The 24,421-nt window shown below is 41.5% G+C and overlaps 2 protein-coding genes across 7 annotated transcripts in view; one reads left to right on the forward strand and one right to left on the reverse strand.

Annotated features, from left to right (window-relative positions):
* The window catches only part of SDCCAG8 (SHH signaling and ciliogenesis regulator SDCCAG8), a 111,643-nt gene extending 109,642 nt beyond the window's left edge, over nt 1–2,001 (forward strand). The window contains exon 19 of the mRNA XM_075748814.1: nt 1,658–2,001. The gene's annotated coding sequence lies outside the window, so the exon portion shown is untranslated. The remainder of the gene's footprint in view (nt 1–1,657) is intronic.
* Nucleotides 1,937–24,421, reverse strand: part of AKT3 (AKT serine/threonine kinase 3) — a 160,316-nt gene continuing 137,831 nt past the window's right edge. For 4 of the 6 annotated variants that reach the window (XM_075748808.1, XM_075748807.1, XM_075748812.1 and 1 more), the window contains exons 12-14: nt 21,966–22,053; nt 11,330–11,432; nt 7,976–8,498 (exon numbers count right to left, since the gene is read on the reverse strand). In XM_075748808.1, the coding sequence (XP_075604923.1) occupies nt 8,413–8,498; nt 11,330–11,432; nt 21,966–22,053 (277 nt within the window). In that variant the 3' untranslated portion in view covers nt 7,976–8,412. Of the gene's footprint in view, nt 8,499–11,329; nt 11,433–21,965; nt 22,054–24,421 lie in introns of all 6 variants that reach the window. The other 2 variants (XM_075748813.1, XM_075748809.1) reach the window with 1 other exon arrangement.

Below are 24,421 nucleotides of genomic sequence, written 5' to 3' on the forward strand. Positions count from 1 at the left end.
ATTCCCATCCTTGCCCCTCTAGTCGCTCAGTGGGAGGTACTGTCGTCGGAATTACAGCTGTTCCTGAATGCTGGCTTTCTCTGGTTTCTTACATCAGCATGAATTGTCAGGGAGGTGCCTACTTTGACAAGCAAGCTGAGGTTCAGCATCTTGCAAAGCATTAACACCGAGTAACTGGGCATGAAAAACATGTGGGTGCCCCGAGGCTTTGGGGTGGAAGCATTGGTACCCAGCTGCTTTACGTGCAGGCAGGCAGGGCTAATGAAATGCTTTTTGTGGCTGTAGGTGACAAGAAGAGGAAAATGGCAGCTTTTGAGTTACAGGCACATATGATGGTATAACATTTCCAGGGTAGAAAGGGTTTGAAGTGTGGTGGTACAAGATGCTACCGTCTGATAAAGAGGTGCCTAAAACGGAGAGTCTCTACCGTGGGGTACAGCTGGGCATGTTCACTTCAGTAGTGAGGGGGGAGACCAGTGAGTGAACATGCCGGGCTGCCAACTGGGCCACCAAGGCCAGCTGGGCAGCAGAGGAATGGGTGGCTTGGGGATGTTGTCAGCCCCCTGCAACAGCAATTGCCGGGAAACTTCTTCAGGAGCTGAGTGTTTGGGGGTTTTTTGCCTTTTTAATCTCTGTCTGTACTCTAATGCTGGGGTGGGGGGGGGGGGGGGGGGGGGGGGTGTTACTGCAGCATGGAGTAGGTGTCCCCTGGCTAACTAGTCCTAGACATGGAATTCAAGCCCCAAGGCTTCGTGTGGCTGTAGTCTGTTCTTCCTTGCACTGGTTGCAGACACAACTGTAGCAGTTGGTGTTGGTGCATGTATTTTGGGTAAATAGGTACCATGTTATTATTTTTAATTAATTCTTTAATGAACTGCAGCTTCATAAATTCTCCTTTTTTAACTCAGCCTTAATTGCCTTACCAGCTAAGGGGCAGGGGGGAAAGCAAAACCCTTTAGTCCTCTAATGCAAAACCAGCCAAAGTAGAAAGTTTATTTTTATTTCTGAGGTCATTTACATCTCTTGAATTCAAATTTTAGAACTCCGGTGGCTTAATTCTAGGTAGCTCCCCCAGCTCCAGTCGAGTTTGATGCCTCCCTCTTAATTCAGTCCTGCAGTGCTACTGAGGAAGCAGAAACAGTAGCCATGCAAGAGCTTCGGAACTGTGAGTTAGCCTTCCCACCAGAGGTTTCCTGCCGGCACCCGGGCAGCAGCTTCCTGTTTTGCTGCAGCTGCCCACCCTGTGCGCACGCTGTACAATTCACAGTAAACACTCTCTGGCACAAACCTGCCGCCTCCTTCCTGGAAAGGAGAAGGGGCAGGATCTTAGACGTGCCCCAAAACAAGAGCTCGGTTATTTACTGCTAAACACGAGCGATGCCTAAAGCTCATGGAGATCCTGTTTTTCAGAAATCAAATAGCTCTTGCTTTGCTACCTGTAAGACTTCTGATCGTAGAAAGAGGTGAGGACAGCAGGCCTGCAGGAAGCACAGGCTTTGAAACAGCACTTGTTTACACTGCATTGCCACAGGCTTAACCATTTCTGTATTTCTCTTCTAAGAGCTCACCCGCAGGCTGAAGTAACACAAATGAGACACACAAGCAACGCGATACAGGCTACTTACTTACGTGCCCGTCTCTTTCTGTTATCTTTCAGGTCTGCTCTGCACCCGCCTGAAACTTGGCTTGTCTGAAGCTCACCCAAAGACACTTCTGCAGAAAACAGGCACGCTCGCTGGCTAATTTCAACTGGTTTCTATTTGTTTGTAACTACAGAATCATAAATATTTTGAAGCATTACCGGCCCACCACACTTCTAGGACAACAGCCGAGACTTTTCCGAAAAGATTCAGCTTGCAAGCCAGTTTTAACAGCTATTACGTAGCGTGGACTTAATTCAGAATTGGCATAATTTTTTATAAAATGTATTTATCTGTTTTTATAATTGAACGTAGATGTCTTTTACAGACCAAAATACCAATAAACTTAATTGGATTCTTATTTTCCTCCTTCTGTCCTTCAGAATTCAAGGGAAAGTGTGTACATGGGGAGGAGGGAGAAGGGGACTGTTGGTAAGTCCTGCACCTGTTCAGAAGCTCATCACCAGAATCTACCTGGCAGCTTTATTTTTATAAGGTATTTCTCACTTGTTGTGCAAAAGTGAGAGTCCCAACAACTACTTATCCATCAGAAAAGCGTAAGAATGGTTGAGAAATATTCCATATAACATGGAAGAATTTCCATGGGGCAGGTTTCCCTGCAAACCCTTCACTGGGTAAAGCCTTTCAGGAAAAGGAACCCTTAGTCAGTCCAGATCAGCCTTTAAGCGAGGTGCCCGGCTCTCAGCACTGCGGCGGTGCTGCCAGACTTCCCCACCAGCAAAGCCTCACCGCTCTCAGGGCTGGGCACCAGCTGGGCTTGGCTTCAAATTACTGAACTCCAAACATTTGGAGAATAGAGACGGAGGGCTTTTTTTCTGGTTAACTGCGCACTTGTGTCTTTGAAAGTTACTTTCCAAATACCAGACTATTTCAGAAAGAATTTATCTGAATCTTTTGCTAACTAGTGTAGGATAAACTACGCACATAAGAAAACGAGTTTCTACATGTATTATCTGCAGTGTAGCTGTAGAATTGCACAAGTAAAAGGGGACAAAAGTGCAAAAAACAGTTCCCCGTTAATAAAGCTACCTCGGCCAACATGAACACATGAAATGTAACAAAAATAAGAGTACCAACACATGCAATAAGTTACATTTGCTGTGGGACACAGTCTTTTCTTCCCTTGTATTTTAAGACTTACTAGTGGTACAGCCCCAACATCAAAGTGTTCTTGCCTATTTCAATTTCCTGCCATATTAAACTGCCAAAGACAGCTGATCGCCTCCCTGAACTGCTTCACCAGGATGACAATGAACATGCTTAAAGCTGCCTCAAGTCTTCAGGGTCAGTAAAGCCTGGTGAAGTCCTCTCCAGTTGAACTCTGGGTTTTCCACACTGATCAGGCTGGCAAATTCTTAAGTGTTACTACTTTATAGATGGTTACACAGGTAAGAATATACACTGATAAATGTAGGAATATGCAAACTTTTTTTTTTTCTCATTTATTTTTTATTATTCCACAGTATAAGTAAGTCTCTGTTTCAATAGGAGAAAGTGCCTATAGGCTACACGCACAAAGGAAGTGGGGCACCTAGTCCCAACACGGAGGCTTCACTGAGATCCCGGCGCTGCCCTGGCCCGAGGCACAGCCAGACCCTCAACCTTTCTGGACCTGCTCTGGGTGGCTCCTGGTGCTGGGTGCAGAGCACTGCTGCCTGCCTCCCCCCCGCGCACCTACGCCTTGGAGTGCAACAAAACATCCTGGGCTGCCAGTATATGCAGCCGGAAGGCGGTTTTTATGCTCATCCCAGGCATCGGCTCAATTCATTATGTTGCCAGGAGTCTAAAAGGAATCCATTTCCCTGCAGCAGCTACTCTACATTGTAGCAATTAATTAGTCATTAAGTACAGGCAGCACCAGGTCTACCTGGCTCCTGGCGCCCCCCCCCCCCCCCTTAGGCACAAAATGTGTAGTTTTACAAAGCTTAGAAGGCGATCTAACCCAGGAAATCCCACGTCCGCAGCCAGAGCGTGATCCCGCAACGCAGGATGCAGCTTGACCACAGTCCTGCTGCTGCCGCAGCGAAGTCCTGGTCACTGCTCTCCTAATACCACTGAGCTAATGGCAGTTTGTCCATCTGTCTCATGTTCTTTCCTATTATAAGGTAGGGGAGGAAAAAAAAAAGGGAAGAAAAGGAGAAAAAAAAAAAAAGAAAAAGGAAAAAAACCTGAGCCCTGGATGAAGCACCTCTATTCCAGAGAAGCATTCATGTCTGAGAACTGAGCTAAAACCCAGCTGACTGGCTGCTCTAGGGACACTCAGCCCTTCTGACCGCTGGTTCAGTCAGCCCTGGACCAGCTTGTGGGCTTCAAACAGTCCCACTCTGAGGTGCCCTGCATAGCCCACCTTCCCCTTTCTTCCTCTCCTTACCCTAACACGTTACCTAGCTCTGGGATGTGAGGCTATGAATTTCATTAGATGACAAATCACTTAAATCATTGGGGTTTTGTCAGGAACATAGCCCTGTGTAATCATTCATTCAAAAGCGTAACCCAAATTTACTTTTACAAGTGACATACACCTCGGAGCGTTAACATGAATCACCTGCATGGAAACAGCCTCGGTCCAAAGCACAGATACATCTTGCTTAGTCATAAAAACTTTTTTTTTTTTTTTTTTTTGACAATACTGTAACTTAAGAATTTACAAGCTGAAACTGATCACCCAGTATTTGAAATACGTCACAGCGAGTTACAGTTATCACTAGTACTTCACAGCAAATAAAACTTGTAACTAAACATGCACAGATCATTATATATACAGTGATAAAAAAATAACGATGTACATTTTCTTGTAAGAAGAAATTAAGTAAATTCTTTGTGCATTTCAGGATTGAAATATCTAACCTATATAAAATTACTTTAAAATATGAAGTAAATATTTAACCCAAAACTTGAGAAATCTTTTGTCATCTGCAATATAGCCTTCTCATTTCAGTTTTTCTTTCTCTGACACGGAACAACTTAGGACTTTTCTCCTCTAAGATATTTAACAGTAATGTGCAGATATAAAAAAATACGTCCTTTGTGGCAAGCTTGAACATATATATATATATTTACAAACCTCCAGAACAAATTAGCATTAAAAAACACAGAAGTAGCAGATTGACATAGTGCTTTATTTAAGCTGTCTGTACGAAGGAAAATAATGTGCATCCCTATCATATACGTGTAAAAATACTAAGGATGTACAGTGTACAAAAACAGTTTCTTGTAGTTATTTCACATCCTTGTGGGTCATATACTTAAGGAAATAAACAGTTTAAGTATGACCAACAGTAATACGGTTTCTTGGGTTCATAGTTGTGTCTGCTTAATATCCTTAACCATATGACTAGATCTTGCATGGATCTAATGAAAGAACTAGCAAGGTCAAGAAATGTCACAAACTCTAAAGCTACAGGGAGGTAATTCAATTACCAATTTAGAGGTTTTTATTTAAATAAATACTTTACATTTCATGCTTGCCTGTAATGCACTACCAGGAGCAAGATAAGGAAATTCTACTGTAGACAGTACAAACAGTAGCAGCAAAGTGTGTACATTGAGGTGTAATATATAGACCCTGCAGTTAGTAAGGAAAGACCTTACTTTTGTACTCTAGGAGAAGCACATGGCCCCTGCAAGAACAGTCAGCTTTAAGAAGCCGCAAGTAAAGATGGGGGGGGGGGAAGGAAAAAAAAGTAAAACAATACCGGGATAAACGTTCTTTAAGCAACAGGAATGTACTGGAAGATGGATTAGTGTGGAAAGCGAAGCTGTGTGCAAAACTGCCAAAATCCAAACAGAAATGACCTATTTCCTCCGCGATGGCTGCAGTACAAGAGGGCATACTGTACGTCATGGAAGTCAGTACAAGCTGGAGACAAAGTCTGAAATGTACTGTGCTCGAAAGGCTCGCCCAGGTAACCAGCCACCACCTCCTGGCCAAATCCAACCACAACCGCAAACAGCAAAAGAAGAGCTTCAGAAGTTTCTCTCGGCACCGCCTGCCCATTTGTCTTGGTTTCTAACACTGGTAAGAGAGAGAATCCCCCAAGCCCGGGCAGCACGAAGGGGCCGCCGACTCTCTCTGCAGCATAGACTTGCTCGATGCCATTTTGGAAGGCAGGCAGTACAATGCAAGGTGAAGTCTTAAAAGGTTTTCAAATAATTCACTGACGGATATTAACTGCAAACCGCATTCTAACTAGCTATGCGATGGTGAGCTAACCACAGGGTTTCTTCTGCACGCGAGGAACGGCTGGCCAGAGGCACGGTGCCAGCTGGTCATTAGCTAGAGGTGCCCTGCGTCAAGAAACTTATTGCTATTACAAGCTGAAAATGTAGGGGAAAAAAACACAGGCATCTAACACAGATTTTGACTCACCATAGTTTTAGTCTGTAAGTACGAGGCCTTTGCAGAGAACTAATTAATGCCCGTCTATTAAATACTTGGTTATTTCAGTCACTCGCTGCGGCAGTGTAGACACCTCTACACTACTGGTGCAGAACAGACCTGCAATGCATTTGCTGTGCTCCTCTCTCTGGCCCTAGAGGGATAACCTCTACAGGCGTTTAGTGTTACAAGGTGACAGAATGAGATCCTATGCAGTTACAATGTACATCATGATGCACTTCTGACCGATTAGCCATCCATTCCCAAAGATAAAAGACAAAAACATGAAAAATTGTCTGAATTAGCCTGCATCTTTAGCTGCCTTGCTAAAAAGCCCGTCTACCCCTTGACCGTCCCAGCACATGCACTGCCAGCAGTGGGCTTCGTGCTCGGGCGCTCGACTTTCCACGTCAAGAGGCTAAAAGGCATCTGCGTAGGAACACCTCTCCTTTCGGACTCATCTACTCATTCACACAGCGCAACCAGGAATACTCTGCGATATCACAGTCTTCGTGGGAGCTTAACAAGAGCCGAACGCAGAGATACTTCGAATGATAATCCCGTGGAGTCAGGGTTTTCAGATGCCGTTAGCAAGGGCACGCGCACACGGGCTATCGCGGCGCCGCATGATGTCCCGACTCCTAGCACCACAGGGTTTATTATTAAGATTATCACTGCTGAAGATCAAAGCTAAAGTTTATGCACACGTTCTGTTAGATACAGATCTTTGGAAATGGAAAGACATTTTCCTATCAGTGGAGCGTTTCTCATGACGGTTTAAATTCAGTCAATCAGGTACCACAGTTCCATGTAACATGCTGGGTTTGGGACTCTTTTGGTTGAGGGCAAACCTTGCTTGAGAATGGCTGATCCCAGAATTTTACTATATTCGTTATTAAAATAAAGTGCTTTTCTTGTAATCGCTGTGGTCTTGTTGTTCAAATGCATTTCCTTCATATCGAACAGAAATTTGCTATTGCGCCATCAGGCCCTTACAATACATTTATCCTCAGTGGAGCACAAGATGTAGCTTTTTTTTTTTTTTGTCTGCTCTTAACCCTTTGGCAGATGAAGCTGGAATTCCTCACCTCCATTGCCAAAGAATTAAGACAGTGTTTCATTCACAAAAATCTGATTCTAAGCAGTATGTACAATTTCAGAGCCTTGTTAAAATTTCCACATGGGAGAAAAGTGCATTATTCCCTTCAGCTTGTACAGTCCTTCCATATATTACAAAACTAACTGCTATAAGCCTGTTCTATCTAAGATGTAGCAGCATTTGCAAACATGACACATACAATCCTTATCTCTAAAAATAAATACTACTGCAGTATAACAAAAAAAAAAAAAAAAAAAAACAAAACAAAAAAAGAAGAATATTCAGAGTTAAACACCTGGAGAAAAAGCTAATTCACAAACTCAAAATAAAAACAAGTAAGGCAAACACCTGTTTACCTTGGTGCACACATTTTGGTGAAAAGCAATACCATTATGCCTGTCTACATTCTTCAGCCATCAGAGGTGATGTATATCATGAAAGGAAAAAGAAAAGCATGAGAAAGATGTTATCTGGTGCAAATTATAAGACCCCTTAAACAACTTCAACTGCTGCTTTTATGCCTTCACTTCTTGCATGTATAATGTTCGATTCTCCATGATTGCACATGAACCTGGAAGTTCTAAGTGGCAGGCTGGGTGAGCCCAGCCCTTCTGCTTCTTCTGTAGTATCCAACAGTAATTAAAAAATAATATATATATATATTTATATATATCAACAGTTTAAGTCCTTCTCTCAAACGTTTCCCAAACAAATTCCAGCCAGATGTTAATGACAGAGACCTGCTTCAAGTAATGATATGCCTAACAAAAGCCTTGCATATGTACATCACCACCCCACGTTTCCTTGTTCTAACCAGCACAAACAGATGCAAGAAAATGTTATCGACTAGTCTTTTTTTAGACTAATTACAATTTTGATTCATCTTCTAGAAGAAGATAAGCTGGACCAACGCGTTTTTTTGTTTAGCCTCCACTGTGAGGAAAAACAGATGACTACTTGTGCACAAAGTGTACAATGCTGAAGTCAAGTCATCTACCTTCAAAGAAACTGTTAGTAACTTCTTGACGTTGCTTTTATACTGAGACCGTGGGCAGCAGCAACAGCAGGAGAGCGTAGTAGAGAAAAAAAAATCTCAAATTTCATGCAAAACCAAAATGGATCTTAGGTAGGTTTGGGAAAGAAACTTGTTCAATTTGGAATGGTCTCTGAAAGTGCCCCTGCTATCTTAAATACTATCTAGGACTGGTGGTGATGTTCAGGAACCATTTTCAGTGATAAACCTAAGATGACAGTGAAGCAGCAGAACAAAAAAGTTATTCTCGTCCACTTGCAGAGTAGGAAAACTGGGGGAAATGCGGCCGCCTCTCATTGTCCATGCAGTCCATACCATCCTCGTCATCTGTAGCAAGGGAGAAGTTCGAAACATCATTATCTTTGTGACAAAACTTTATTATTTACCTGATATGCGGTACGTCTTTCAGGGTTCAATGCTGAAGGCTCGCAAGTTCAAGCGAGACTTTATTCATGTAAACTTATGCTCGCACAGCAGAAGGATGTCCATGGAAAGGATATCCTTTCAAGAAGTCACCACTTAGCGCAGGGTGAGTTGGTCTGTTTGATTATGACTATCACCTGAGAACTTCAATCGTCACTACCCGTTCTAGGCTAATCAAAACCTGTCCCCACATCTCGTGTCTGGCAGCACGGAAGCCAATTGCCGGTTGAAGCAGCCAGTTTTCATTGTTTCTTAAGATCAGTTCAGGAAATTATCATCTTACTGTAGATGTATTTCAATATTCCTCTGTTTGAAGGGGGTTAAAAGGAAAAATGACTACAAAATGAACAATTCATGCAGGTTCTACATGTTTCAATTCTTACATATTATTTTTTTAGTAAACTATTTATTTTTACAGTATTTACTGGGATCAGAGGAAACACAGACTAAGCCAAATTCATAAATATTTTTATTTACATAATTCCTGCAATGCCAATGGAAACTAGGCACCAGATGTTGCCTAACTCTGAGAATTTGGATCTACATTCTCACATGGATTTTTTAACAGTGCTTATCCTTAAAGACTCTTATTGAAACTGTTATTCTAATGATGTACTTATAAACAACCTTTCAGAATTATGTATTTTTTTGAATCTTCGTATATTCTACATAGAAAAACCAGAGCTAATGCAGGTTTGAACAATTGCTGTGATCAGGCTGCTTGACTTCAGCAGTGCCTCTCAGATCCTGTAACTTCAAATACAATCTCCCTTTTACACTGCCAATTTAACTTAGGTTAAGGTAGAGAGCTTGGTTTTGTTTTGCTATCGATTTGATTACTGTAAATACAAGATCTAGTTTCAATATTCACTTAGCGTGATTTGTAAAATGACTTAGCGTGATTTGGAAAATGCTGATAATGCCTAAACATAATGAAAATTATTTCTGTAGCTACAAAAGATCTTTAGTTCAGCAATAACTTTCTGATACACAGTTACCAGCCCTCCATCCCTAAACCACATTTTAACCCCCTTTTGCATATTCACATCAGGCAGAGGTGATACGATACTGTAGATAATACACTTACTTGTAGATTTTAAAAGAAAAAAGAAGAACAAATAGTTTCTCATTGCACTACCCAGAAAAGAGAAAACCCCACGTGGCCCTTGAACCACCGCAGCCCACCAAAAATGGCAGCGGGCTTCCTGACCTACACGGCACAAGAGGAAATTCACCTGTGCGCTGCTGGTGATGTGACATACCGCGGCCTCGGTGAGGCAGCCCTGCCAGCTCCCTGGGAGGGCTTCCCACCGCAGCAACGCCACAGCTGACCTCTGCGCTGCTGCTGCTGCTGGTCATCACCCCCCATTTTATTATTCTTATGATTGGGGTGGAATTGCAACCCGTGCTAAATTTCCTGCTGCAGCAGCCACACCATGGCCAGAGGCCCAGACAGGAACTTTACATATGTAGGTCATTCCCTTGCGTTGGAACTGATCACCTGCTCTGAATTCAATCAATTTGAAGCTGAACTCTCGGCAGCATCCACGTATTTTGTATGGCTTCAGCCTTCGATGGATAAACAGCCATTCTCATTGCATATGCGGAGTTTCAAGAGATCATGACTTCATCATATGGAATCAATAGACTCCAAGTTAGTGCAAATTTTAGCAAAATTTGTTCAAATTACAAATACGAACAAATTCTTATCAAGATAGATGGGAGAAGAAAGGGTTATTTTTTTTCACAGCAGGAAGACTTAAAATCACTTAAATGACTCTGTTGAAACACTACAAAACGGCAGCTAAGCCCGAGAATCCTGAAACACCAAAAAATGAGCTAGCGCTATGAACGGGTAATCAACTGTAACTCTAGCCTTGATTGTCTACCTTTGTGACCCTCCTTCCCCACCCCTCAAAAAAACCAAACAAAGCCCACAACCCAAACCAAAAACAAACAAAAAAAATACCCCTCTCTTGGAAAGGCAATTCATTCAAGAACTCAGCAGCAAGACTTTAACTGCTCTGGCTTGGTAAGTAACTCTGTTAAAGCCCGAGCTTGGCCGATCAGATCATGATCCTTATGTGTGCAGCAGAAGATGACAAAAACACAACTTGTGGTGAAACTGCAGTCACTCCAACAAAGAAACTCTGTGCAAGGCCCAGCGCAGTGATTATATCTATATTAATAACTTAAGAGCTCTGTTGAGCCACAGGACTTGATAGGAAATTTTCTTTTCAAGTAATTGATATCTACGCAAGAAACATCCATTTATGTCTGGCAGCTCTTTTTTTTAATTTCTTTTGGTCTTCAAAGTATTTAAAAATATGCCTAACTCACCAAACCTAAACAACCCACTGAAGCCACTAGCAGTGTTCACATGCTTAAAGCAGGGTCCATGTTCCAAGTACTTTGATGAAATGGGACCTTAACTGCCAGCCAGCAAATTTGATGGTTTCTTTTATTTAAAAAGACCAAAAAACCCCATCAAACAACCCCACACCAACATCACCACCAAAACCCAACCCAGAGTGATCTAATATTCTAAGCTTTGTAATTGCTCTTTCTTTAAAAGAACACTGACATTGAGAGTTACTCTTACACACTTCCATATGAAGATTTTTACTAATAACAGTGAGAATAGCTTTTTTTCCATTCAAACAGAAAAAACCTTACACAGTGCTTTATTATAAATTGATTATTTAAGTTATGCTTATGCATAATTTCTGACTTACATTTTTCAGGCGGCGTTATTGTAATAGTCTGAGCTGTAAATTCTTCATCAAAATACCTGGTGTCTGTCTCAGATGTCACTTGAGGTTTAAAAGGAGGTACAAGCTGAAAGAGACCAAGAAACAAAACGAAATTACTGTACCTGAAACCAGCCAAATTATTTCCAGGAAAAGAAATAAGTTTTTCTACACCCTAGATCAAACGAGTAGTTGCAAGAGGGTCTGTGGAGAAGCAACTGAGTCTCCAACTTCTTGTAAGAGACAGAAGCCATTAAAGTCAATCCCAAAAATAGTAGTTCAGACTCTAGCTAATAGCACAGCACGGCTAAATTCCAAGTATCACTCTCACACGACTTGCAGATAAATTGAACCGCATGAAGATAAATACCTAGAAACTCTTCGGGCCGTTCTAATTACCCACACAGATGTCAGGCAAAGGCACGTCTAGGTACCTCACCACATCTGCGTGGTATATACAGCTAGGTTCTTTGGACGTGGGACCTGCTGCCATCCCTCCCAGGATACACCTACAGCCCTTCAACATTACCCTTCACTGAACAAATGGACTCTTTTCTCCCTGCAACAGTTTATTTGTCCTTTCGAGCATATACTAAATTCTCTATTTTATCTGATCCAGATCTTCAGTAACTGCCCAAGCAATTATTAAGTAAAAATAAATCTATCACTTGCACATATTTAAAATGGTACAGTAAATCTGATTAATACTTTTACAAAACTAAACTCAGTTTTCTCTTACATTTTCCTGAATGGAAAACGTACAACAGCAGACGGGTATTTTGAAGTAAAGGTTTTGGGTGTCATAGCTTAAGGAGCTAACACATATAAACTCAACATCAGAAGAATCCCGCAGGTATAAATTCAGTTACATCCAGTGTTTAAAAACAAAGTATTCTGTTTTATTGCACAAATTCCTGCACTTCTATGAAAATTACTTTTGTACGCGTCCTGGCCATCCCAATCAATTCCGCACTATTAAAACAGATTTCCAAAGTTGTACGTTCCCCCAGCAAAGCAGCTGCACAATTCCTAAGCACAGAGTTACTGCAGAGGAACAACCCAGACTGCCATTTTTCCTCATTTTTCTGTCTCAGAGAAGAATACTCAAAAAGTCAACAAAAAAAAAAAAAAAAGGCAGATTACACAAAGCCAAGTAGTGTACTCTACTCAAGGCCGAGTGACCACCACTGCACATCCTTTTAAAGACACTTCCACAGTTCTCAGCAACCGAAGTAAACATTAGAGAAATACAGTACAAAAAAATCTATTAGAAAACAGCTTACTATAACAATTTTATTTCCCCAGTTGGGATAATTTTTCCAGATCAGAAACAGAAAATGCCATTTCACAAGAATTAAAACTTTTCATATGAAAATACAAGCCTAAGAAAAATTTTCTTGTTTCTCAAGTCAAGGACAAGAAACAATGTTTTTCTAATGGTGCAATACACATCTCCAGTAGAACAAACCACTCTTGCTCTGAAGTAAACCGGTGACCTTTCATGCTACAACTACTATGTGAAGAGAAGGAGAAAACACTCACTCTGCAGTCTTCAACAACTGTGATTTAGGCCAAAGTAGTTAATAAAAAACAAAAGGAAGGGCAGGGTAAGATCATAATATATAGCAATGCATGGATCTGCAGCTGGAGAGGAAAAAGATAATGCATTAGCTGACAAGCGTCTTCCCCAAAAACTTACTGGCTTATTACTGGTTTACTCAGGGTTTTTTTCCTTTTTTTTTTTTTTTGTGCACTGAAATGAACAGGCCTCACTATGACTTTAAATCACTCCCTTGTTCTCTCTATCTCCTGAAATAGTAATGATTATGAAAATAATAATTTGAAAACTTCATTTTAGGAAGAGAAGCACAGTACTCTTAATGAAAAAACAATAACAATAATAATTTCAATCAGGTACGAAAAGCACCATTAAAACAAACTTCATCAATCACAGGTGATGGGATGAAGCTGGTGCTCCAATTCAATGCTCAGTAGCTAGGCTGAATAGAAAACTGTTTATCAATAATGAAATTTCCAATTATGCCAGAAGTTTAGCTCTCTGCGGAGGTGAAACAGGTAAAACTCACAAAACTCCAGGCTGCAAGCGGAAGGGAGGAGCCCGATGTATATTTATGTCACTGGTGTTTTGGGATTCATCCATCTTACAGCAGAACCTTTCATATCCTAGATGTTAAAAGCAGTTGGAAACTTCAATGACTGCAAAAACAAACCGCACAGCCACATGGCTCTCCACAACAGCTTACACTGGTATTTATACAAGCTATACCCTCACATACACCAACCACTTCCTACACCCTATGGGAAGGGGAAGTGGCAGCTGAGAGTAAGATGCACAGATACAACTCAACAGAGAGCTGCAGCAGGAAGGGTTCTTAATTCTTTCCATACACTTTGCCTCCATCCCTCACGGCACCATTTCCACCAGCAGAGCTGTGAGGACAACCAGAATTGGAGATCACTCCTTTTGACCTGCTCTACCCCACCTACAGCAAACCAACTGTGGCTGAAGTGTTGTGGACATCCCACTCCAGACTCCTGACCTGCCACCAAAGGCACAGCTTTCCATCCCCCAAGTAAACTCTTCCTTTGACCTTCATATAATTGTTGGGATGCTTGCAAGACACGCTCCCAATTCTAATGGGAGAACCTCTAAAATGATTTACTGGTTCCTGCAGAATTCTTGTCAAGAAACGAGGACCCGGCACACGGAGCTCAGGCATCACCTCCAGAAGAAAATGAGAGAAATGCAGTAAGAATCCTCTCCTAACAACCTTTCAGACAAAGCAGAAGCACAGAGTATGGTAGAAATGATGCGTGCAAGTGTATGCAGAGGGATGCGGTACTTCAACGCCACATTCAGGAGACTGGAGACGGAGCCATTTGAGACAGATTTTGTAAGCCATGTCACCAACGCGCCAGGCCATGCTACAGAAACTTGGCAATTATCTTTCTGGAGGGATGCCACCTTTGTTCATTAATTGTCAGATTTTATTTAAAAACAGAAAGCAAAATCTCTGCAAATTTCGGCTGTAACAAAACTGTTAGAAAGACAAATAAGGTGGAACTGCTGCAGAGATAATTACTTAGATTGACACAGAGCCTCAGTAACAACTCAGAAGCTTCTCCATACATCCCAAGGGAGAGTGAAGCTGAGGTTCAATGACAAAGAATGAAACACCCAACATAAACTACAGGTCTGATGATCACGACAGGAAGATGTCTCTCTACAGCCAGCGGCACGTCATGTTTGGTGCCACAAGGAAATGGTATCCAGCTGCTGTTGCCGCAGCTTTTCCCCACTTCTGACCTGAGAAGTCAGAAAGTCCAAGAGCAATGTGAGCACCGCAAGGCGCGCCCAGTAACCTGCGTCCAAGAGGAGTAAGACGAGCTTTTGTTAAGCACAGGAATTGTCAGTCTGCCAAAAATCGCGCTGCTCGGTCCCAGCTGCCAAGCTTTAGCACAGGACAATCTTCCTCCTCTAGCGGGCTGTGCAAATTCAGGCAGAACACACTCGAACCAGACAGGAGGCTGCACCTTCAGCACCCAGCAATTCACTCTAAGGACCAGAAATACAGGTTTTGTGTGTTCATGCATTACACACGCACACAGGGAAATAAAAGTCTAAACTCAGTGTGAGTCCACTGACTGTAAGAGTTGATGTTCAAGACAAAAATCCAATTTCACACCCATCTGTCAAGCTGAATCTGCCCCGGCCATTTCCAAGGCTTGGTGTTAGAAATGACAGCAGAAGCAGGATCAAATTCTTGGTGTCTTTATTATATCTCCAGTGAATGGCATCTCCATTTGGCATCCATCGAGAGCAGTGTGTGAGAAAAACACCACTGTTTTTCCACAGTTCAAGACCTGGGAAACTTGCCACCCATCTCTCGGGGGAAGGATAGGGGCAGGTACAGTACCTGACTGTTACAGGCACACAGAGATGGACAGACAGGCTCTATCCTACGCCTTGAGCTCTCTCACGCTTACTGAACAGCTACACAAATACTTCAGTATGAGAGAAAATACGTAACGTTATTTGCTCAAAGATAATCTGACAAGAATCCCTTGTCTTGGTGTTGTATAGGAAGTGGCTGAAGCTACTTCAAAGGAACTGTGATGCACTCGATCGGCCAAATTAAAAACATGATGCTGAAGAACATCAGCCTGATCTTCCTTCTTCTTTTACTTTAAAGTGAATTTTCCTTCCAATGAACTCAAAATTAACACTACCGTAAGAATCTCATCCACTGACAGACTGCAGCCAAACAGTACTCTGAGATAAAGCGTGACAGGAATAAGAGGAGCAGCTATACACCACCTCCACCGAATTATTCATTTAAATAAACTAGATAACTAGATTATAATCTCAAAACTCCCAAACACACTAATTCTTTATGTATCATATAAATACTAAAGAGCAAGCACCGTTGTTCAATTTCAGGTTTTATTCATAAGGAATAACTATTTGAATCTTACTAATGGTTCAACTGCATTATGACATTCCAAGTTGTCCAATTAAAAAAAAAAAAAAAAAATCACTGCCACATTCCAACTTGTATACCTCTACTTTATTAATAAATCACAATGTCTGAGATGAATTCTGCTTCTCTCACAGCTTATGTATTTTGAAAATTTATTATAAAACTAACTACAACACAGGTATTTCAATGTCTTGTATTGTCATCATATGCAGTATTTCAACAATTTCCATCTAGTTTATTATCCAAGTGTGATATATGTCAAAAATTATGTCAAACGTTACAGTTCTTTCTGACTATGAAAGTTAATGAGGTATTGGTAATTAAGTGTTCATCATTTGATGTCCAGAAATCAAACTTTCATCTACCTTAAACTTTCCTAGAGAACCAAAACGGCACAGTTGTTATTTTCAAGAATCAAACAGAAGAGACACATTAGCCAAATCAGAATGGTGGAAAAAATAAATTATACTATGAGAAGAGAATGGGGTCACATTGCTGAAATACGCCTTTGTATTTCATCACAAGCATGCTCAGCTGGAAGTGCTGAAAACATGTCACAATTCACAAACAGACTTCTCAACTAAAAAAAAAAAAAAGCATTTGTATTAACAAACTAGCTAACTTACTAAATGACATTCCAAGTAAACAGTCTATTTTCACATAAGCTGAAATTCATTAACTTACAAAATACCACAATAAAACATTTTAAAAGGACACTAGCACAGCTTGTCTCAAAGTTTTGTATTTTTCTGATGCATATCTGTTATGCTTCCTCATTTATACATCTTTTAAGCTCCCCTCAAAGCATATGCTTGGGGACCCTAAAAATCGTGCAGAGACACGAACACCACAAAACCTTAGTTCAGTCTTTCCACATTAGATCTTCAACAATAATATTTTAATTAAAAATATGTAAAAGTCCTTTAAAATACTGATTTTCCTTTCCTGACAGTACTTTTTTAGCCTTTTACTGATATTAGCTCAGTTACCAAAGGGAACAGGAGCTGATGAGATCACGCACTCTGTCAGTCCGTACGTCCTTCCCTAACAGACTCCGAATGGTCGGGCAAACGCATCGTGATGGAGAAAAGACTAGGCACATACACACTTCCCGCAGGATTCCTGAATCTAGCTTACTGAATAGAAGAGAGAGATCCCCAGAGTGGAGTTTCCACTGAAGGAAAGACAGCAGTTTGAGCCGAGCTCCCTCGCGCAGGGCCTGGCTCAGCCCCGTCCCCGTCCCCGTCCCAGCGGCGGGCAGCCCGCCGCCAGCCAGCACTCGCAGCAGGGCCCGGAGCTGCAAGTTCCCTCTGGACGCTGGCAGGACACTGCACGGGGTGGTCCGAGGCAGGGGGGAGGAGGTAGAGCTGGGATTTCGGTAGTGGGAGGACACACAACACGACTCCGCAGGAAGGCAGGGGGTTTTGCCCAGGGACAAGCTCTGTTTTCCAAGTGATGCAACGCCGATACGACGGCCAGAGAGAAAGCACAACCCCCAGGGCCACAGCGACAAGTTTCAGAATCAGACACCCTTACGGGTATTTTCCTCCCTGTAAATTCAAGGCGCTGGGGGAAGGGGTGGTGGGCACCACTAGGGCTGCCCATAGAGTTTAAAGTATCACTGGCAACACAATGAAAAGATCAGCCTGGTTAGCAGTTTTCTGATCTTTTTACTACTTCGCATGGCAACAACACAAAAGCAAGTAACGAGAGTCATTTCTACAGGCTTTGTTGTGCTGCAGATAATTGTACAAAAATAGTACGACTCAAATAGCAACGGCCTAAAAGCAGATGTTGCTATTTTCCTATTTCCCTCCTGCCCTTTCCCTTCAAATCTGATACAAGAAGGTACTTAAACGTGCATTTAAGATTATAGTTATATTGCAGATTTTGCCAGGACTGAACCCAGGGCTTCAATCACGGGATTTCATCATTTGCTGCTGCTGTGTCTTAAGCAAAGCAAAGGTAGTGACAGCTGAAGGGTAAGGAACAGCTTCTTGCGGCTGCCAGCCCCCGTGCCAAAAGCCACTGCCCCCGCAGTGAGATCAGTGGCTGCGCCTGCGGCGAAGTCGGACACCTCAGCTTCAACCATCCCTGCCACTTGCCCCTGCTCCCTTCCCAGTACTAACTCCCTGATTTGCCTCAGGAACAAATCAGAGGTATTATCAGAAACCAGAAGGAGATAGATGTATCTCAGCCCAAATTCCCATACGGTTTCTTTCCTCTTCTTACATCCGTACTACAGGCAGGAGGAAACCCAGGCTTCGCTAAAAGGTCTGGAACTCCTTTGACATGAGGCTACTACCTGAGTGCTTCAAGCTGCAAGCCGGCAGACATACCCAAATTCCTACGTTTACATTAATGCCCGTATGTTTTCTGTTTGGTAAAAGACCCTAGACAGAACATCCAACAACTTAAGAATATTTCTGCAACCCGAATAAAAATATGCTAAAACAATTCTTAAATGAGTAACAGAGAAATTTCAAAAGGCTTCCTGATTCTAGCTAAAAATAAATATTTTATTTAGAAGTGTATGGGCTTTTGAAGTCTTCAGAGTTTGCCAAACTATTCAATTTCTCATACTCAGGCACAGAGATAAAAACTCATCAGGGCTGAGATGATCACAGGAAGAACCTGGCACAGGCTGCTCTCTTTCATATGCCCTCATGGCTTTTCTGCCAAAAATAAATACATCTGATCACAAATGCTAACTACTATACATTTTTCATTTAAAGGCAACGACCTTCTCTGCTCCAGTGTGCCATACAACATTTTATTATCATTGTGTAGTACCAAATTATTTTAATTACTTAGCAGTATCAGAGAGCTAATAATTCCATTGGACCATTTGGGTCCGCTTGACCTGACAGAGCTATTGTTGTTGCATGAAATACTCTAAGTTTACAGATATATAATTCCATCTCTACTCACACCAGCAAAGTGATTACCTAGTAAGGGCAGAGATGTACTTAATCTCTAGTAAAAATGATAAAATTAGTGGCACAGGAGCATAGCGTGCACATGTACAAAACTATCCCCCAGCAACTACTTGGAACACACATGATTTTTTGGTTTCCACTACTCTGAACGTGAACTTCAGTTCTTTCATTGCTAACAGAAACAGTCCTGAAATGCAGCCAGAAAATTACAGTTTCATGGTGCATAAACCTCAGGCAAGAACACTGTGAAATATTTTTATTATGCAAATAATTATATCAACTATCCATTTCATCAAGTGACCCTACTGCTGAAGACTATACTACTAATAATAAACAGCAACAGCAGCGAACATAGAATAAATCTATTTATTTGAAAATCAAATTTGTTTGATACCCGTTCCTCCTGAGGTATTCTGGAATACCAAAACCTCAAAAATATTCATATAAGCATTCTAATAAACATACCCAGTGAAAGTTCATTAACCTTATTATTATGTTTGAAGTTTAGATTTCAGAGCACAGCATCACTCTGCATACTTCAGAGCTGATAAGACTGCGTGCACAGAAGGCACAACTGGATATTTTAACCAACCAGACAAATGGCTTTGTAATAGGAACAAAACTATTTTTTAATTAAACAGAAAAACATACCGTCAGAAATCATTTTCATGAGTTCTTTTTCCATAAAGAACACATTGTGTGCCAATACTGCACAAAAGCAACTCCTATGATCCTTGAAGTTAACTGTTCAACTGAGGAAATTCGACTGACTTTTTACTGGCAAATTTAGTTTCTCAAAGCAACAGTGGACAGGGTAAATAATGAGCGACTACAATTTCTCCAGTTATAATACACCAATAAGCCATATCCACCTCCAAAAGTATAACAGCAAAATACTTCCATTTATATACTTAGGTATTTTTAATATATTTATTAAAAATATATGAATGTGTGTGTGTATATATATATATATTTATACCTGCAAAATACCTCCTTATATTTTAATAGCTCAGAATAAGATCTTGATTGAAAGACATTTGCCATGTTGATTTGGAAAAACTCAAAGTGCCTGCTTAAAAATTAAGAGTATCTATCTGTATTTTCTTAACTAAATATCATAGAATCATAGAATGGTTTGGGTTGGAGGGACCCTAAATGAAGATCCTCTAGTTCCAACCCCCCTGCCATGGGCAGGGACACCCTCCACTAGACCAGGTTGCCCACAGCCTCATCCAACCTGGTCTTAAACACTGCCAGGGAGGGGGCATCTACAACTTCTCTGGGCAACCTGTTCCAGTCCCTCACCACCCTCACAGTAAAGAATTTCTTCCTAATATCTAATCTAAATCTACCCCCTTTTAGCTTAAACCCAAATATGATGTTGAACACAGTGTAGAATTGAGTGCTCTATTTCTAATGTGAAATAATTAAGAAATCTTTTTCAACAGAGAAAGAGTAATGTAACAGCTTTTTCCTTCTCACCCACTCCTAGCACATTGCAATCCAATCGATTTTAGTGATCTTTTTTTAAACTCCAGAAAGGTCCTCAACTTGTATTTTTAGATTTTATCCTCAAAATGCTTCTCTGCAATGTCCTTACATAACCAAAATATGGTTTTGGCTGGGACAGAGTTAATTTCCTTCATAGTAGCAAGTACAGGGCTATGTTGTGGATTTGTGCTGAAAACAGTGCTGATATAACACAGGGATGTTTTCGTTACTGCTGAGGGGTGCTTACACAGAGCCAAGGCCTTTGCTGCTTCTCACCCCACCCCACCAGTGAGCAGGCTGGGGGTGCACAAGGAGTTGGGAGGGGACACAGCCGGGACAGCTGACCCTCACTGGCCAAAGGGATATTCCATGCCTGATGAGGTCATGCTCAGCATGTAAAGCTGGGGGAAGAAGGAGGAAGGGAGGGACGTTCCGAGTGATGGCGTTTGTCTTCCCAAGTCACCGCTACACGCGATGGAGCCCTGCTTTCCTGGAGATGGCTGAACCCCTGCCTGCCCCTGGGAAGTGGGGAATGAATTCCTTGTCTTGCTTTGCTTGTGCGCGTGGCTTTTGCTTTACCTGTTAAACTGCCTTTAACCCACGAGTTTTCTCACTTTTTCCCTTCCAATTCCCTCCCCCATCCCACTGAGGGCGAGTGAGCGAGCGGCTGCGTGGGGCTCAGCTGCCGGCTGGGGTTAAACCATGACACCAACTAGTGGTCGAGCTCATAAAGTAACGTGATTAATATACTTGCTCTGATTATTTATTTTAGAGTTTCTTGAAACCTCGTGGTACTGCCAGGGGAAAAAAAATCACACTTGTATCAAGTAACTTCAGAGTACCATATTTTGTATCATCATATACAGGCTCTTATTTCAATTCCGGTATTTGTCAGAGAAGTACCACACCAACAACCACACATTTTTAAAATTCCAGTTCAACAACAACTGAAAAAACAGTTTGTATCATTGACATTGTAGCATAAACATATTCTGCTCATTCGTATGTCTTCCATTTTCCTTTTATTTGAACAAAGCAAAAAAAGGTGAAAAATCTAGCTTTTTAAATTACGCAGCTCAACTGGCAGATTAACAATGTAAAACAGTTGGGGAAAAAAAAGACTTTATCAAAATAGAAGGAGTTTATAGCAACAAGTAAATTCTTACACAAGTACTGAGATAAAATCAGCTTCTGTATATAAAACAACTTAAGTCAAATTGAGTTTCACTACTAAGTAAGATAAATTCATTTTCTAAAATCTTCCCCAAGTGTTGATCATTACAGGAACAGGACTGGGTTTAGAGAAAACTGTTCCAATTGAATTCCCAGTACTTGCTTGCTCCACAAGCTGTTTTGGCTCAGTGTTTTAATGCTATTTTGATTTTCTGAGATATCTCTTTAAAAATAAGTTTGAAAAAGACGTCTACTTAAACACAAACAATAAGAAAGTAGATTTTTGCTATAAGTCCCTTCCAATCACTTAATCTCGAGTCATACACCTACTTTTCTCTTGAAGGCCCAGGAAGACAAAAAGAAAGGAAAAGATTCGGACATTTACATATAAAAGAAAAATTATTATTAGTATTAACACAAAAAGTTGCAAAGAAAAACATGACTAACTTCAGAGAGCAGTAGTCCTACAATTATCCTTGCAGAAGCCAGATTATTCAATGCCACATAAAGACATACCTTTTTATCATACACGTCTTGCCAGTTTACTCCAGCAAAGAAACTATGACGCATGATTTCTTTTGCATCATCTGGGCCTCCACCAAGTCTAAAGAGAGTGGGGGAAAAAAAAGTCACATTAAACAAGCGTTACTCTTAAAGGGAGATTAAGTTATTGTAATGGTTGGAAAAGCAACCGTATGTTTTTGACTATGTGGGAACAATTCTCAGCTATTTAACATGTAATTCTCACCTGTTTAATAGGAACTCAGGTGATCTTGAGAGGAAATGTGATAGTAGAAGCAGCCATGCCATGGCTTATTCTATTTGATTAATCCAATTACAGTGTCCATTACTGTCCATCATGAGCTTTTATAATAATTCATTCATTTTAAAAACATACTTAGGTTTAGTTTTCTTGAAAAACCACCTAATGTTGTGGCACTATTAAAAACCCAAACCAACCCAACAATACTGACGTAAAATTTTGCCAAGGAGGTGCCAGGCACTGAATCAGTAATGACTCACACATCATTTTTATACAGTGTTCACTGCTGTTGCATCTGGGTGCTGTAACAATTAACCAATTACCATAAAATAGTCTCAATCTGAGTCAATTAGTATAAATTAATAAATTGTAGGCCTGCTGAGAAGGTTATTTAAAGGCCATTGTAAATAACCACACTATTCGCTGTGGCCCATAGCTTGCCAAAGCCAGGCTCTGGCACATCATCCTAGGAAGTGAATTCCACCTACTTTGGGTGAACTTGCTCAAGGTGATTTTTGCTCATGGAAGTGGTCCCTGCTCCCAAAAGAGGAGGGTCCCACCCCTGCCCGTACCTCTCCCCTCTCACTTGCGTCTACAGCATGATTCCCACTGATGCTTGTGAGCTGAGCCAGCTCACTAGCCTGGAAGAAAACTAACACCGCAATGAGAAAACGAGAAAGCACTGGCTGGTTTTTGTTGCATTAGAAAGTCAAATTCAACTCAACAAATTTAGCGAGCTCCCTTGAGGTGCTGCTGTTGGTGGAGAAAGAATCACACATCCAGTGAAGGGAACCTCTGCCCCTTTCAGCAGCACGTGGACTTTCAGGACTGCTCAGGTCTCATCTCACTTCTTCCTGAGACTGGCTATCCTACTGGTCCAACAGAAAGAATTTGCAACAGAAAAAAAGCTAATCTTAACTGAACAAGCAGCCCATCCACATTAAATATTGACAAGAAGAGTGACACAAGTATTTGTGTTTCATTAAAAGGAACTGCTAAAGATAGAGAGAGAGAAATTTTAAAAGTAACCTTTTAAGTAAGATAAATTCCTCTCTAAAGGATTTATTGCAAGGAGCAATAATTCCCACAACCAAGAAAAAAAGTCTGTATTGGTATTATCCTGCTGCCAAACTACAAAAATATTCTGGACTACTACCTCAGTCTTGCAGTAACTGGGTATAAAGTTATTTTCATTTCCAAGCTATATTCCTCTTTGTTTCTCAACTACTCATTGTAAAATTCTCTAGGTCCCTGCTAAGCATCCCAGTTAGCCTGCAGTCTCCAGACTTCTCTCAATATCTTCCCATCCAGCTGCTCGGAGAAAAGCTGAGTTGCAGTTAACCTCTGTGCTCCCACCCTATTTAGCATTAGCTAGCACCAGAACTTGAATATGAATAAGCTTGTAAATGTAAGTCTGTAATAAACACTACTGTCTGCAAAGATTAATTAGAAGGAAGTATCTTTCCAATTCTAAAGGTTAATATATTTGATGGGTCAGACTGTTTGGAAGGTAAAATGCGTTTGGAAGGTAAAATGCATTTGGAGCATAAAGGAACAAATTTTTACTTTGCTCTCCGTGTATTTGGTTGGTTGTTCACAGTTTGCTTTCACTGCATACAGTAAATTCAGTTAAAGGGGCAGTGCTGGGCAGCAGCAGAAAGGCTGACCGCTTGCGCTCTCCTGGCCGCTGCACTTGGCTGCGTGCAGGCAAACCCCTCCGAGAGACAGGGCACCCGGTCCCACCCCGAGCGCCAGGAGACAAAGCCCACTACCGAAAACTTCTTGAGAACAAACTGAGGATGGAGCAGGACTGGAGAAGAGAGAGAGACAGACGGACAGAAGAATGCCTGCAGCCTTAAAACAGGCCGAGAGACTCGCAAGAACAGAGAGACTGGGGAAAAGAGGGGACCTAGGGACAAACCTCACGGGTTTACAAAGACAGAGGTTTGGTTCAGAACCAGAGAGGACTGGACACTGCTAGTCCAGTGCTGGAGCCGCTGGGAAATGGCTCTCCTTGGCAACAATCCCACAGGGAAAAGCCCACCACAAAAGGGCACAGGCAGCAGCTGGGTGATACTTGCTTTCAAACCACTGTATTTAAATTTCACTCAGAAGATGTATTCTTTAACAAGTTTCTAGTTTACATGGTCTAATATGTGATCAATTTACATGGCCTAACTAAATTTATCTGTGGCTGTCTACACATTTC

The sequence above is a fragment of the Balearica regulorum genome, chromosome 3 (genome assembly GCF_011004875.1).
Source record: "Balearica regulorum gibbericeps isolate bBalReg1 chromosome 3, bBalReg1.pri, whole genome shotgun sequence".
Taxonomy (NCBI): Eukaryota; Metazoa; Chordata; class Aves; order Gruiformes; family Gruidae; genus Balearica; species Balearica regulorum.